The following is a 16,580-nucleotide window of genomic DNA, read 5'->3' as shown; positions in this document are numbered from 1 at the left end:
CTGTTCCCCCGTCACTGTGGAGAGCAAGGCTGTGACACCTGTGTGTTACTCTATATGACTGAGAAACATGCAGCTTATTCATTACATTACCACCATTAGCACACTGCAGCTGATTATATGACCTCACCATCACTAAAGAGAAACTCATAAACCCCTCACAGATGTTTAAACAGAATCTCAAGCCACAAGGGTACAAAAGGTAAGACGTTTTATTGATTAAGAGCTCTATTCATCTCTATTTACTGTGGCCCATATCTTCTCCCACACCAGCCTAAAAAAGAAAACAGGGGTGAACAGTGCACAGTCTAAATGTGTCATGATGAGAGTAAAGAAAGAACAAAGTGATACTTACGCTTTCGTCTCCTCACCGACTTTTGCTCTGTGCAGGACCTTTGAGATGTTCTCTTCAAGATCCTTCAAAGGAAAGAATGATAGAAAAACTCAAAGAAAGCTGCTTTATGAAAAACTTGGTTCTTTGGCTTCATATACCAAACCTGAAGTACAAAATCTGGATGTGATCTTAGACTCTGAGCTCTGTTTTATCCCGCATGTAAACGCAGTCACTAAAGTAGCTTTTATCATTTGAGAAATATCACTAAAGTTTGGCCTTTTCTATCTCAGAGTGACGCAGAGAAACTTGTTTATGCATATGTTAAAAGCAGAGTTGATCACTGTAATGATCTTCTTAATGGACTTTCTAAGAAAACAAACATCCCTTACAACTCATACAAAATGCAACAGCATCCTAACAAAAACAAAACAGAGAGATCAGATCAGTCCCACTTTAAATGAACTGCACTGGCTGTGTGTATCACTCAGGATATAGTTTAAAGTTCTGCTAATAGTTTTTAAGGCTCTAAATGACCTTAAAGCACCGCTTTCATCACAGAGTGTCTGTCCATTTATAAACTTAGATCTGTGGATACTGACCTTCTGCAAACACCTTGAGTAAAATACAGAAAACATGGAGAGCCTCGTTCAGTTACTCTGCTTCTAAATTAATACTTATAATTTCTGGTATTACTGTTAGGCTTTATCTGCTGTCTGTAAAGCACTTTGAGCTGCCACCAGCATGAAAATGGCTATATAAAAAAAAAATATAATGAAAAAAAAACGAGGCAATTAAGTAAACTAATTTACAGTCCCCCCCCCACCTTATCCAGCAAAAGCAGTTACCTGTGGCTGCACAGCTCTTATGTAGTCACCCAGTGTAAAGTATGTAGCTATGAGAGTGAGGAATGGTAGTCTTTGAGTTTGAGGGGATAAAAATGAGCAGGACAGAGTGTTCATCTTGCCTTAATGGTGCTCCTTAGGTTCCCACTTGAAGCAATGAGACGCATGACTTCAGCCTATAGACAGACACAAAGAAGCATCTGTATTTAGTGTTTCATTAGCTGGGGACGCAATGTTATGTTCACTTCATGTCAAAAAAAGGCTTTAAAGAGGAATTCAGTCATGTTTTAACATTTCTGCATAATTCAAATCACTGAGATGTGAACCAAGTAATTCTGAGTTCTGACGTGAAATGATTTGTTGCAGATTCATTGTTTTTGTTTTTACAGTGGTGGTGATAGGAACCGAGGGGGTGCAAATACAGCCATTTCATTTACTATTCAAAATGAATCTTCAAAGTGAATCTTCACCTGTCTTTCATCATTCTTATAAATGTTAATGGTAAAATCTAAAAATATAAGATTTAATTGCATTTTCCTGCATGAAAAACACATTTATTTATTTTGTTACACATCATGGATCCTACCAAACTTTTGACTTGGTGCCCCATATAAGTACATATATTTGCTCATATAAAAAATATATACGTAATATGTGATGTTTTAAAATGTAGGTCCTAAATATATTTAACTGTGCCAATTTTGAATATTTAAATATATGACAACATATGCATATATGTAGATACAATATATGTCCATTTTTAATATTTGCATATATGCCAAATGGAAATCTTATAAATATTATGGGAATATATGTAAATATTTTACAAACTTGACACACTTTGTATTTGATCTATTACACATTCAGCAGGGAAATCAAGGTAATGTTTGCGCATTTGAAGCAATTAAATTGTTCATTGCAAGTATTTATATATATCCTGCATGTATGTCTCTGCTATGAAAGGCTTTTAAAAAATTACATTATCTCAACACTATCTTCCACAGCATCTTAGGCATCAGGTGTATTCATAACCATTTCATGTAATACCATTCTGTGAGGGAGCTTTTAGAGGTGGACGTCTGGTTCCTATCACCACCACTGTGAACAATTCTGACTCTGTAAGTTTTTCTAGAACGGAGCGTTTCACAACAAACCACTCTGAATAAATCTGTTTATCTTAATTTCAGAAATTTTGAAAAATCCCCTTTATGTACTTTTGTGTCTTGTATGCTTCCCTCGAGGGAGCTGGTAGTGACAGTGGACACCATCGTCTCTCTAATTTCCTTCTGCAGCCTCTGTACTTCCTTCCACACACTCCACACCTCCTGCCTTTTAGACTCCACTTGTGCCATGGAGGAGACCTCAGCCTCGCTCTGCTTCACATCTGGGAACAAACCTTCCTCAACAGCTGTGAGGCCACACTGACCAGAGCCTTCGGATCCCCTGACTCAAGAGAAAAAGCACATACAGACCATGTCAAGCTCTACAGCATTCAAAATTAAGGTGCCAAAATGGGTTTTTCAGAGCAATGCCACAGGAGAACCACTTTTAGTTCCAGAAAGAACCTTTCAGTGGTTCTCTAAAGAGTAACAGCAATTAAAGGGGCCATATCGTAGAAAAAAAAGATTCACCCCCTCTTTTTTAATGAGTAATATGTAAACTTCAATGTTTAAGTTTAAAGCATAAGTTAAAGCGTTCACTCTCCACACAGTCTATATATTTGAAAACTAAGCAGAAAAAAGCTTGTTCTAAATTAGTTATTTCTGTGATGTCAAACCAACACATTTAATTCAAAGGGATGAAGAGAGTTTGGAAAATGCTCATGTAAAAATGAATTAAGATGTTTTTTGGTACATAAATCAACATTATATGCATTATAAGGGGCTTTCAGGGAAAAAAGAAAAGAAAAATATAGCATATGTGCTCTTTAAGGTTTTTTCCTAGTAACATACATCCATGCAGTTGAAAGCTCCATCATAATAACATGAGCAGACAACTGCTGCCCCCTGGTGTGCAGCAAAGGTATTGAGGGGGCAACTTATTTTTTTACGGGAAAAAAGAAAAGCAAAACAGAAAGTAGGGCTGGACAATATGACAATATATATCATTATTGTGATAAATTATGTCACAATACCATACAATATGCATTTTCTGAACATAACATGTATATCGTCTGTACTTGCAGAACACTGACCATCTGCATGTTTCATTACAAAGAGAGCAAAATTAGTCCTTTTTAACTGGATTTAGTGCCAAATATTCAATAAAAATCATGGTTCTCTTTGAGTATTTTTTCAAAATGTAGCACTACTGGTTCTTTCTTCTCTATTACAACAGATCAGATGTCTGAAAATACTGTGAAATGTGTGAAATATTGTGACAGATTGTGTATTGTGAAGATTTCTTGAAGTATTCCAATATTAGATTTGTGCCTCATCGCCCAGCTCTGACGGAAAGTCACATAAAACAAGCACTGCCTTTCATAAATCACAGTGTATGGAATGGTTACAAGAAGGCAAATGAAAAGTGCTTAATTTCATACATAGTAAGTGGAACAGGGCAGAAGTGTTTTTGAGGTTTGAAGTGATGTACAAAACTGTAGTTCACCTACATTAACATTTAGTTTTGCATTGTTTCATTCTAAGTATTTATGTGAATAAAATCAATTAAATGGGTTGTTGCCACAAATTACCACAGTTTTTTTTAGGTTGAACTGACAATTTACAAAAACAGTGTACTGTTAGCCAGCGTGCAGCAATTTCTTTGTTTAAGTCATTAATTACTTTCACTCTAGCCCAGCTTATAAATAACGTTTATTATATATCAAAAGACAGATAGTGCTGCTAATGTAACAAACAGTCCTGAATTCTAAAAAGGAATATTTTGCCTAAGAAAACAATCTGTTACTGTGGCTTCTGACACAGTTAATGCACGAGTTAGTGCCGCCTCATACTGAAGCAATAATAAAAGGCACTGCTTAGAGGTTACTGCATGCAGTTATAGAAGTGACCCATATTAATACACTGATCAGTCTATTGCAACACCTAGACAAACAACTGAAAACTAACTACTGGCTTTGAAAAGTTACTGTACACAAGATAAAGACTTTATTATGCCAGTCTTCAAAACTATCGTGCCAGACATGGCGGCACGGCGTATGATTATGGAACTGGTCATTTTCATAACTGTGGAACTGGGAGAAAGGTGACTTTGTGGAGACTATTCAGGAACCAATGCGGCCTTAGAACCAACTGAGAGTGACATTATAAGGATGAACCCACATGGACACAGTGTTTGTTAACAGAATATATATGTCTAATACATATATATATATATATATATATATATATATATATATATATATATATATATATATATATATATATATATCTTAGTTAAGTCTTAGTTAAGCCGCAAGTGATTATGTGACTGTGTCGACCCTTTTTTTTTATGTTTCTGGTAGCGCTGCGATGGACTGGCAACCTGTCCAGGATGTTTCCTGCCTTTTGCCCAATGACAGCTGGTATAGGCTCCAGCACCCCCCGCGACTCAGAAGGATAAGTGGCTTAGATAATGGGTGTGTATGTGTGTGTGTGTGTTTCTAGTATTTTCAAAAATATTTTTGAATAAAATCTCTTCATTTATATTTCAATACAGGATCAGGAAAGACACTTTTACAAGAACGCTAATTTAAACTTGTGTAAATAATTTTTACATATTAACATATATTTCTCTTTGTAAGCTGCAGTTTTACAGTAAATCCCATTTTTTTACAGTGAATGTTGAGTTTTACTCTAAAGAGTTCTCGCACAAACACACCACTGTTTTCCATTTCTAACAATAATCTGACACCTGGTTACACTGCAGCTCAGTATTCACAGTCGGTGACATATCTAGAACTTCCAGAAGGCCTAGAGCATTTTTTTTCTCACAAATTGGTCTGATTGTAAATTAAAACATGAGTGGTTGTTATCACTGTCACTTTCTAGTTATGCTATGAAGTCCTAACCAATGGAAGATCTCGCTTGACTGAATCTACCTAGAAAAAAATTGGACAGTTTTCTGTTGGGATTTTCAAGAATTTGTTTCCAACCAAAGCAAAAATAAAATAAGAGTAGCACATAAATACTTGCAGAGTTTCTAATACAACAGGCCTGGTGAATATATTAAACAACAATAAACTAAAATTACAAATATGTTCTTTTTTATATCACAGAAATCATTAGGTCTTCTCCAAAGGCCTAAAAGGCCCTGAAGGTTTTCCACTGAAAAACGTTTTTCATAGTCATACCGTGGTGAATTACCCAACAGTAGTGATCTGGCCCTGAACGTTACTGAACTGGTTCAAGTAACTCACAGCTTGGTAAGATGGGCGACAGTTTTAGAGCTCTGTACCTTCTTCCTGTTGGTTTTCCATGTCTTTGGCCAGCATGTCCTCATACTCTGCTCTGACTCTGAAGAGCAAATTAGAGCATATGATTTAAGAAGTTCATTCTATCAAAATCTTTTGAAGAACTTGGACATGAAATCAGTCATTTCAGAATAGACTGAATCTCAGAATGATAATACCTGTCATTCTCCTCCAGAGCTCTCCTCGCTTTCTCTTCCAGTGATGACACCTGCTGTTCTGCTTCCTCTAACTCCCCTGATCCTGAGACGACTCCAGAGGGCAAAAATGCAGCCTAAACTCACACAAACACAGAAACATAATGGAATGAAAGAGAAGCCATGCCTGATTCGACAGATCTCTCAATCTAGAAAGAGTTTAAATGCAGCAAACAACACAATACTAGCATAAAATATAAAGTCTGAAGCCAATATTATATGGGTCATTCTCCATTTGTAGTGGGAAACCATGTCACAAAGGTTGCAGGGCTTAAAAAGATGCTTAAAATATGAGGCACAGCTCCAAAAGTCAGTATGTACATTTACACAGTTGACCTAAGATTGAATAATACTTTTTCCTTATGATTCTCTGATTTTTCTTTTTTTATGCTGATTCATAATCGCTCTGCATCTGTGAAAACAGCTCGTCACAAAACCAATTTTCAGCATTTGAGAAACAATTTTCTAAATAAAAGACAATATTTTTAAGTGTTTTAACTTAGGAATTTGTATAAAAAAGATTCATGTTTACTTTTTATATCATTAATGTTATACTACATTAAACAAATACATATTTTATTAAAAAAAATCATTTGTCACAGAGATTTGGGGTCACTGGTGTTATCAGGTCTCTTATATTACATATATAAGAGATTATATTAATTATTACATTAATTTAAGTTTTTTTCACAGTATCTTCAGCTCTATTAAACTGCTTCTTTGGGTCAAGGCTCATCAGAGAGGAGGCATCTCAAGGCATGAGGCGAGTCCACACTGGCTTATTATATTTCATTAATTTATTAAGAATTTTGTTTATCAGGCAGCTCAGAACTTCTATGTATCACCTGTGTTATTATAGAGCTTTAATGGCTGAGTAATTTGTCAAAATAATGGCAAATATCATTTTTATTACTGATTTTAAATAATTGCACAAGTTTCAGCCACAAAATCCTCAGTTTTAACCAGAATGTCACTGGAGTCACAGTCACTGGTGTTACACCATATTCATATAACACCAGTGACTGTAAAATAGGTTTGGAATTAAGCTCTCCTTTTTACATATATAATAATAGGAGATGTTAACGTACATATTAGTATTATTTCGTTTTGGGATGAAAGAAACTGATTTTTTAAAAATGTATCCACATGAACTCCCACTCCAAATGGAGAACGACCCATAACTCTGAAAAATGATTATGAAATACTTATGTTGGTTATTTGACTTTCTCCAACAAGTGATACAGTCATATGCAAAAGTTTGAACACCCCAATCAAATGACATGTTTTGAAAATTGTCAAAGTGAAAGTAAGTTAACACTCTACAGAGGACACACTTCTGCACATCTTAATGCCCAATTACTGTTTATGTGATGAATTTAACATGTTAGGAAAACAAAACATTAAATGTGGTCTGTGCAAATTAATAATTTTATTTTTTTTCCAGTATGTTAAACTCAACTTAACATATATCTAAATGAGCAGAAAATGCTGTATGTAAGTGTGTTCTCTGTAGAGGATGTGTTAACATTTCAAACATTTGACTAGGGGTGCTCAAACGTTTGCATATGACTGTACTGTTAGCACCAGCGAGCCTGTTAGAACATACATATAGAGTGTTTACTGACTATAGTCTTATATCACTGTTGTTATGTGACATTTTCTGCAGTTGCTACACTAATATGAATTATATGCAGCACATCCTGGCTGGTCAAATTTCTTATATACAAAATAGCCTGTAGAGAAGCCGTTTAATCTGAAATGTAATGTTCTTACTGTAAGCTGGAAGGTTGACTGTGAGGAAACGACAGAGTTCAGGTACAAATCATACTCCATCTGAATAAAAAGGAAAATAATTCTGAGGAGTTACATAGTGATGTCTTTTTATACCAACCAAAAATAAGGAGTTGTAATAGTTAAAGGACTCAAATCCTACACTTTTCTTTTAATTTTCAAGCTCCACTTATGACAATTATGTCAATTTACCAAATACAGTCAGAATTCATTTTTAGATGCCCATTTTCAAACCTCTCTTTATACCTTAGAATTAAACATGCTGTTTCTGTTACTGTGCCTTTAAGGCTGATGTATGTAAATAAGCTCTGTTCTGACTGGCTGCCCTTTATTGTGTCTCAAAAAGCAGCCTGAGCTGAAACACTCCGTATAACTTCAGTGTGGGCGTGGCTAAACTGCTGTAGGCTGAATAGGTGGATACGGGTAAATGTGTTGGTTTGACATCACAGGAACCACAAATTCAGAGCAAGCTGTTTTTGCAGCTTCGTGTTCATATACAGGGACTGGAGGGTGAACAATATGTTCTGAAACTTGAACAAGGTTTAAATACAGTGCTGTGAAAAAGTATTTGCCCCTCACCCGACTTCTTCTATTTTTGTTAATTTGTTACATTTGAATGTTTCAGATCATCCCATTAATTTTATTATAAGATAAGGACAATGTAAGTAAAGACAAAATGCAGCTTTTAAATGATCGTTTCATTTATTGAAGATAAAGACTTATTCAAAACCTATATCACCCATGTGAAAAAAATATTGCCCCCTTAAACCTAATGACTGGCTGTGCCGCTCTTGACAGTAACAACTGCAATCAAATGTTTGTGATAACGTGCGATGAGTTTTACACATCGCTGTGGAATTTTGGTCCACTCTTCTTTCCGGAATTGTTTTCATTTGGCCACATTGGAGGGTTTTCTAGTATGAACTGCCAGTTTAAGGTCTTGCCACAGCATCTCAATGGGATTTAAGTCAGGACTTTGACTCGGCCACACCGAAACCTAATTTTGTTTCTTTTGAGCCATTCAGAAGTGTTTGTTTCAGTTCTTTTGTGAACTCCTGGATGAGTCGCCGATGCGCTCTTGGTGGCGCTTTTGGTAGGTCAGCCGCTGTTCCAAGTTTTCTCCATTTGTGGAGTCCCGGAGCCTCAGCAATGGCTTTGTAACCCTTTCCAGACTGTTAGATTTCAGGTACTTCACTTCACATCTGTATTTGAATCTCTTTAGAATGTGGCAGCTGGTTGATTTAGAAACTTAGGGGCAATTACTTCCCAGGTAGGGCTAAACAGCATTTTTCAATAAATGAAGTCAACATTTAAAAACAGCATTTTGTGGTTACTTTGCTTATTTTGTCTAATATTAAAGTTGTTTGATGATCTGAAACATTCAAGTGTGACAAATATGCAGAAGTAGAAGAAATTGGCAAGGGGGCAAATACTTTTTCACTGTATTACATCAAACTCTTTTATTTAAAAAAAAACTGAGGAGTACTTGGATTTCCATGATATGGGCTCTTTAAAGTAGCAATGTCACAAATATTTACATTTTTGATAATATTTTCCTCAAAATAAGTGAAGTTACTGCAAACTGATGAGGAAAGCAGCTGTTTTGTCTCGAAAAGCATTTTAAAGCCAAGTGTCCTCTAACTTGCTGTAAGCAGTACCACTCTGTTTGCGTAAATGGTTCAAGGAATATAATCTAATGTACTTTACAGAAGAGTAGTAACTGTGTAAGGGGGTAAGTATGCTCAGTGAGAGTTTCTCATTGGACACAAGAGGTTTGTGTATGAACAGTTTCTCACCTTGATTTCTCCGAGGACGCTCCCGAACGCAGGAGAGCCGTCACAAACGTCACCAAAGACATCACTGAACACCGCGAGACGCTCTAGGCACGGGCCCCTGCAGGCCGGAACCTTCCTCAGCTCCTGACACATACGCACAAACAGTGTCCTCAGCGGAGCCCTCACATCAACACCTTACTGCTCTCCCAGATCCCTGAATACAGCGCAGTTCATTTCTGACTGAGACGCAGACGTTCAACAACACTTCAACCAGTTTACTCTTCTTGTATTACATCAACAACTAGAAGAGCTCTAAAAAGTGACTGAGAGTGACATTATTCAGGCACGAACGCAGCATCAGAGTCAACCTGAAGGTCTTCAGCCATTCTTACACAATGAAATCTTAACTAGCCGGAAATTCTGAAAAATTAAGAATAAATTGTGTTATTTTTGTTTGGAGATGGACAGACTACACTAGATTCATATGTATAAGATAATGAGTGAGCTTTCAGCAATGTTGTCTACAATAATCGTACTTAGACAAATGAGCTGATTACATAGACTTCTCAAAATGAAAGAAAAACTTTTTTGGGAGAACTGAAAAAGTTTAAAGCTCTCAACTGTTAAACTTTTATTTTAAGAACTTAATTGGACAGGTGTCTCACTTCACACTCTGAAAAACATTCCAAAAATATTGCAGTCTTTAAATAAGTAAAGCTATCTTAAAATAAATCCCTTAAAACTTTGAAAACTGTAGCAAATTAATCTTATTCACACAAATCTAGTCCACGCTTGCATTTTTAAATGAAAAACCAAGATCTACTGTACATTTTCAAGATTTTCTGGCTTGTTAAGATTTTTTAATGCACTGTGTTGATCTCTTTGGAGTTAATAAAGTGGTTTATTGTATTGTATTCTATGTGTGGCTTTTTATTTTTTATTTTTTTTAACACTGAAGCTTGTTGAAGCATTCTCATTTCAGGAAACTGTGTATCAAATGAAATTTTAAGAAAATCCTTAAAATAAATGCCATTTTTTGGATTATTATTATGACATCTGATGAAAGTGTTACTTAAATAACTAACAAAATTCCCTACTGTACTATTTGTTTTTGCAAATATTTAACTGTATTAATGTCACATTATTTAACATAATTTAGCATAAATGATATTATATTATTTAATATTTAACTGTAGTACTATTATATAATACTTAAGTTAGCTTTAATAAAGTTAATGAATATTAATAATTCCTCATATTTCCTGAGTAATGGTAGCGTATTGCTTTTTTCTGTCTGCTAAACTAAAAGTCAGTATTGCTGTGGCATGTGCACAGGGGGTCCCATTTGCCCTCAGACTGCACAAGTGCACTCTTGGTGGGCGTATACAATTACTGTAATTGTTTTGCATAATTCAATCACAAAGCTGATCAGAGTGTTTTGGTCTGAGGTTCATTGTTCAACTTACAAACTCAGATTTCTCTACAGTGGTGGTGAACCAGGGGCCATATATAGCCATTTTACTTACCAACCTAAATGACCAGTGAAGCTTCAGTGTGTCAGCTTAGTTTTCTCTTCATACTATTTTGCCTTATGACACCCTGAATGTACCACCAGGAGTGGATTGTAAAAATATTATTCAGGGCAAAAACTTTTGTGAAACAATGTCCCAGGCATCAGGCAACATATTTGCAAACTATTTAATGTAGTAACTTTCTGTGAGGGAGCTTTTAGAGGTGGATGTCTGGTTCCTATCACCACCACTGTGAACAGTTCTTCGGTAAGTTTCTCAACAACAGAGCATTTCACACCAAACCACTCTGAATGACTTTGTTTACATCTTAAGCAGTTAAGCAGAATTTAATTGTTAAGTTCAACATTTATTTTTAAATATTTTTAAAGATTTTCTAGCTTGTCAAGATTTTTTATTCCACTGTGTTGATCTCTTTGCAGTTAATAAAGCGGTTTATTATCACGTATGTAGCTTTTTAAAAACTTTAAGCATGCTCAGTTCAGGAAACTGTGTACCAAGAAAATAAATGCTAGTTTTTCCTCATTTTGCATTACTAAAACATTTCATTATTTAGAATGAAGAATTTTAAACAAGACTTCAAAAAATTATTTCCATCATGCAAACTGCCAACTGATGACTGTTCATCAAGAAGGTCACTTTTACCCTAATTCAGCTATGTGAGTTAATTGAGTAACCCTGACCGCTCTAATCAGCAGTTGTAACAGCTTGTACTGACCTGCTGCAGTTTGCGCTGGTGTCGCTGTGCTGCCTCAATGCCGCTCAGACAGTTCCTGGTGATCAAGTCTTGCTTCCTCACAACCTGCCGGTCAAACCGTTTCCACAGCAGCAGCTGATCGCTGCAGGTGAGTCCAGCTAAGTAAGAGCGTGTGAACCAGTATCGGCCCTGATCCACCTCCACAGTGGGTGCACAAGGCCCCGGCTTCAGACTGCTTGGCTTCACCAGGAAAAGCTCCGTTGTGTCCAGGTTTTCTCTCGTCCTGTACGGATCCACTCTTGGTGGGCTGCTGGGGCTTCCTGTGCTGCTCCGAACATCAGGCTCCTGAAGCGTGGTGGCCATGGTGAAGTTGTACAAGGCATCTACCATTTCTTTCACGCTATCCTCCTGTGCCCTGCTTTCCTGAAGGCGGGAGAGGCCTGAGTGCTTAGACTCTGAATGTTTGGACTTTTCCCAGATTGGCTTGTCACGCCGGCAGTAAACGGGTCTGGGATTGAAGCTGTAGGGCCCCAGGTGCCCTGAGCTGTAGGTGTGGATGTCAGCTTTGTTGCCTCTCTCCACACAGAGGAGCAGCTCCTTCCGCTCCCGACGGATGTCCGAAGGCCTTAGCCTTTGCCCACCTGATACAGACATGGCTAAAGCTGGGGGGTAACAACAGGAAATGAGTGTGATGAAAAGTGTTAGGTGCCCATGTCCTACGTTACTCTTGTATATTTTTCTCTGACAGCCACTTGTAACATTTTGTGTTTTTTTGTACCAAAAGTCATCATAGTTCAGTCTTACATGACAATTTTTCAAACTCTCCTTAAACCAGGCTGTTTTTGCTACTGCAGTATGTAAACTGATATAGGTAAATGTGCCCTGTTCTAACTGGCTGCCCTGTATTGTGTCTTGTTCAAAAAGTAGTCTAGGGTGAAACACTCTTTAGCTGCTTCCTAATTCAGCAGCTGCATCCTTCAGAGGCTGCATTTGAAGGCCAATTACGTCACAGTGGCGCCAGCCAACATATCCTGAGGTTCATCGCGTGCTGGTGGAGATTACAGAACACAGTGGCATCAGCAGAGGAGTGAATAGCAGCTGAGGAGACACTTTTAAATGTAAGTGTTGGGTTTAAACTGAGTCGAATAGCGAACGATACAGATGTTAAAAAGGCCAATGTGGTCTGAAGCAAAACTTACACTAACGCTTTGTTTGTTTCAGGGAGCGAGGAGCCGACAGAGAGAAGCATTTCCAGCTCTAATTAATGAAAAACTATAAAACTAAAATCAAAGTTTCTGGCTCCATCTTTAAAGAACTTTAAAGAACAGGAAATCCGCCATAGAACAGACCGTCTCATTACAGTTCAGCCTCTGCGGCTATGTAGCCTTCAAAGGACACGCCCCTGAATTGGGACACAGTAACTTTAGTGTGAGTGGGCGGGGCTAAACTGCTGTACACTGAATAGGCGGATATATGTAAATGTGATGGTTTGTGTGACATCACAAAAAAATGAATGAAATAGGATGTTTTTGCAGCTTAATTTTCTTGTATGGACCAAAGACTGGGGAGTAAACAGTACGTTTTAATGAACTATGGGCCTCATTCACCAATATCCTCCTAAGTTTTTTCTTTAACGTGGTCTTGAGAAAGATCCTAAGAAAAAGTCTACGTCAGATTCCTGACGTGTTCTTAAACCACAGAATTCTTCTAATTCCTTGTTCTCTAGAGTGTGTAGATTCTGTTCTTACCTAAGAATAAATCCCAAATAAATATAACACTGGTGAATGTCAGAATCTTCGTGAAAACTGTATAAGTGGGTTTTAAAAAGGAATTTCTTATTAAGAAAGGTTGGCAAATGAGGCAGTTTACATGCTACATCAAAACTCTTATTTAAAACAGGTGGGGAAATCTCATTTTTCCATGATACAGGCTCTTTAAAATATCTATAACACAGTTCACAGATTCTGGTGCAGGACACAAACATGGAGAAACATGGATATTTGTGACAGTTAAAGAAGTTCTAATAAAATGTGCTTTTGGTCATCTTGTATTCCCATAGCAATCTACTCTGCACATTTTGACAGCAATTTGGGAGCTATTTCATGAGATTGACCCAGAAGACTGTTACAGAAAAGGAACTGTTATTGATTACTGAGTTGTGTATAGGGTGAGTTCCTCTGCAGGATAGCATATACCTCCAACCCTTTTTTCACTTCTGATCATATGATGGGGCCAAATCTAATTTTGACACATTTACTGCATGACTGTGGTCCAATTAGTTCTGATATTTTATCTTGAAGACTCCATTCTTGGGATGTATCGTCCTGAATGTAATGTTATATAAATGTCAGTTGTTGTAGCGCTGGCTGGGGTGAAATGACATCAATACCCAGAGGGAAAACTGTTTCAATTTTTCAGAAAAAATAAAGCAGATCTCCATGTTGTATTAATGAAGGCTCACTGATATCTGAACTCCCCCTAAACCCTCCTTTGGAGAAAAGAGGAGACTTACATCACCAGTTTATTGTAAGAGGTTTTGGTGATGAATGAGAAAAGCCTGAGTTCTCCTTCTACACTGACAGACTGCTGCGAGAGTTCTGTGATGGAGTTTTTAAACACTGTGTCCACTCACTGTCCACTCTATTGGACACTCCTACCTTGTCAGTCCACCTTGTAGACGTAAAGTCAGAGATGATAGCTCATCTGCTGCTGCACAGTTTGTGCTGGTCATCCTCTAGCCCTTCATCAGTGGTCGCAGGACGCTGCCCACAGGACGCTGTTGGCTGGATATTTTTGGTTGGTGGACTATTCTCAGTCCAGCAGACACACTGAGGTGTTTAAAAACTCCAGCAGCACTGCTGTGTCTGATCCACTCAGACCAGCGCAACACACACTAACACACCACCACCACGTCAGTGTTACTGCAGTGATGAGAATGATCCACCACCCAAATAGTACCTGCTCTGTGAGGGTCCATGGGGGTCCTGACCACTGAAGAACAGGGTAAAAGGGGGCTAACAAAGTATGCAGAGAAACAGATGGACTACAGTCTGTAACTGTAGAACTACAAAGTGCACCTATATAGTAAGTGGAGCTGATAAAATGGACAATGAGCATAGAAACAAGGAGGTGGTCAGAATGTTATGCCTGATCTGTGTATTATTTAGATAAGACTGTGGTGAGATGAGTCACAAGAGTTCATCCATCTGTGTGACAACATTTTGATCTAGGTGAGAAAATCTGAGGGTTGTTTCTCAGGAGCCAAATTTCATAAACAGGAGAAAATGGCTTTAGTCTCTCTCTGATCTAAGACAGGGCTTAACCACGTCTAGGAGAAGTACACGAGACTAAGAGGAGATCTCATTTAGAATATTTGTTTCCTCTGCGAATGGACAAAAACAGGCTTATGAAAACTGACGCTTGTTGGAATAAGCCTATAAAAGGTTTATGTAGACTTATGTCAGTTGTCATGAGAGACTTATGTAGCCTTACAAACGCTGCCATTCAGTAAAGTCTTACTGAAATGTAAAAGTTGTGAAAATGTGTGACAGCATGTTCCTCACTGTAAAGGACGGCTATGACTTAATATTTTAGCGTTAGCTTCTCTAGCTATATGAACACAAAGTCGTTAGTGCAGTGAATGAGAACTAAAAGCCCTTTATCTGCGCTCCCTAACGAAGAAACGTTTCCTCTGCAGACTAATTCACTCAGTCTGGTGGAATTTCATTGCCTAAAATTCAATGTTTGAGCTTTAAAACATTACTGTAATGTAAATGAAAGTCAGCTCTCACCCTGTTTGACCTGTGCGAGCCAGCCAACGAAAACACTGGTTGCTAGGGAAGTGACGACATCTGCGTGGTTACGTGGCGAGAGTTTGAAAACCATAATGCGAAACAGCAGCAGAATTTATACGATTTAATTAAGGAATTTATTAAATTATTCCTCTATTCTCAAATGCGTGCGGTGAGAACAGTGTCAGTTTTCAATAGAGACCACTAGTTTCCTGTAGAACACCTTTAGATCCCATTAGAAAGCCATCAAATGCCTTTAGAATCAGCCACTGGTCACCATCAGGATCCTTTACACTGTGATATCAACCCATCAAAAAAGCCAAAACACATTACAAAACCACCAGGAACCAACAGAAACACCTTTTCCAGCGGGGTCAACAAATAAAAAATTTCGTTTTATTTTATTTTTGTTGTTTAATTTGAAATGGTCGCCCTTTATGTTGTGTCAAAATCTCATGATGAATGGTCCGGTCGCAAATCACTTGGAATATATACACACATAACAAATTGTATATATATGCACACACACACACACACACACACGCACACACACACACACACAGACACACACACACATCGTGTATATATATATATATATATGTATGTATATGTATATGTGGGTGTGTCTGTGTGTGTAGTATATATATGGCATGTATTACACATATATATTAGCCTCGTTATATGTAATTTTTCATTGCATGTACACTTCTAGTATATTTCATCCCTTCTGGAAAAAACAACTTAAATTCTAGCTGGTCTTAAGCTGGTCCAGCTAGTCAGAGCTGGATGTCCAGCTTGGCCAGCTGGTCAGAGCTGGTACACCAGCTTTGTTCAGCTCTTTTTGATTTTTTGCTTTTAAAAAATCTTTCAGTGTTTGTACTGGACATATATGTGTGATCCATGCATCATATATATCAGATATACAGTATATGTATGATCCTTATATTATGCATGTGTTCATCCACCTATCACACTTATGTGTGATCCATATTGTGCATATATGTTCACATATGTACATATATTTTGAAATATATGCCTGACTCCTTAGGATACATGTGCATATAAGGCCATATATGTCTGATTTCTGTATGGGTTATGTGTGATGTGTGTAAAAGTACCTGACACCTTTTTTAATTAGTGAATACACCAATAGAACAGTACAGGCCTGAATGCCTGACCCCTACAGTGAGAGGGTCCAGTGGCTCTGTGGGGGCGTTTT

At 37.5% G+C, this 16,580-nt stretch overlaps 1 protein-coding gene across 1 annotated transcript; it reads right to left on the bottom strand.

Moving 5' to 3' along the window:
* Positions 1-191: 191 nt before the first annotated feature.
* Positions 192-15,389, bottom strand: LOC118809891 (uncharacterized protein C6orf118-like). The gene is made up of 10 exons (XM_036573403.1): positions 15,362-15,389; positions 11,592-12,232; positions 9,366-9,488; positions 7,552-7,611; positions 5,743-5,855; positions 5,569-5,627; positions 2,388-2,620; positions 1,296-1,349; positions 353-414; positions 192-271 (listed from the first exon to the last, which is right to left on the bottom strand). The coding sequence occupies exons 2-10, from the start codon at positions 12,222-12,224 to the stop codon at positions 226-228; spliced, it is 1,383 nt and encodes a 460-aa protein (XP_036429296.1). The 5' UTR covers positions 12,225-12,232; positions 15,362-15,389; the 3' UTR covers positions 192-225.
* Between the last annotated feature and the right edge of the window lie 1,191 nt (positions 15,390-16,580).

This window comes from Colossoma macropomum, unplaced genomic scaffold (assembly GCF_904425465.1).
Source record: "Colossoma macropomum unplaced genomic scaffold, Colossoma_macropomum, whole genome shotgun sequence".
Classification (NCBI taxonomy): Eukaryota; Metazoa; Chordata; class Actinopteri; order Characiformes; family Serrasalmidae; genus Colossoma; species Colossoma macropomum.
The sequence above is the reverse complement of the archived record's forward strand: the minus strand, read 5'-3'. Positions and strand labels throughout refer to the sequence as shown.

Coding starts and splice junctions, on each gene's coding strand:
- LOC118809891 (XM_036573403.1), bottom strand. CDS start 12,224: ATGTCTGTATCAGGTGGGCAAAGGCTAAGGCCTTCGGACATCCGTCGG. Junction 7,612..9,365: donor GCGTCCTCGGAGAAATCAAG/GTGAGAAACTGT, acceptor CTTTTTATTCAG/ATGGAGTATGATTTGTACCT. Junction 5,856..7,551: donor AGTCAACCTTCCAGCTTACA/GTAAGAACATTA, acceptor GTGTGAGTTTAG/GCTGCATTTTTGCCCTCTGG.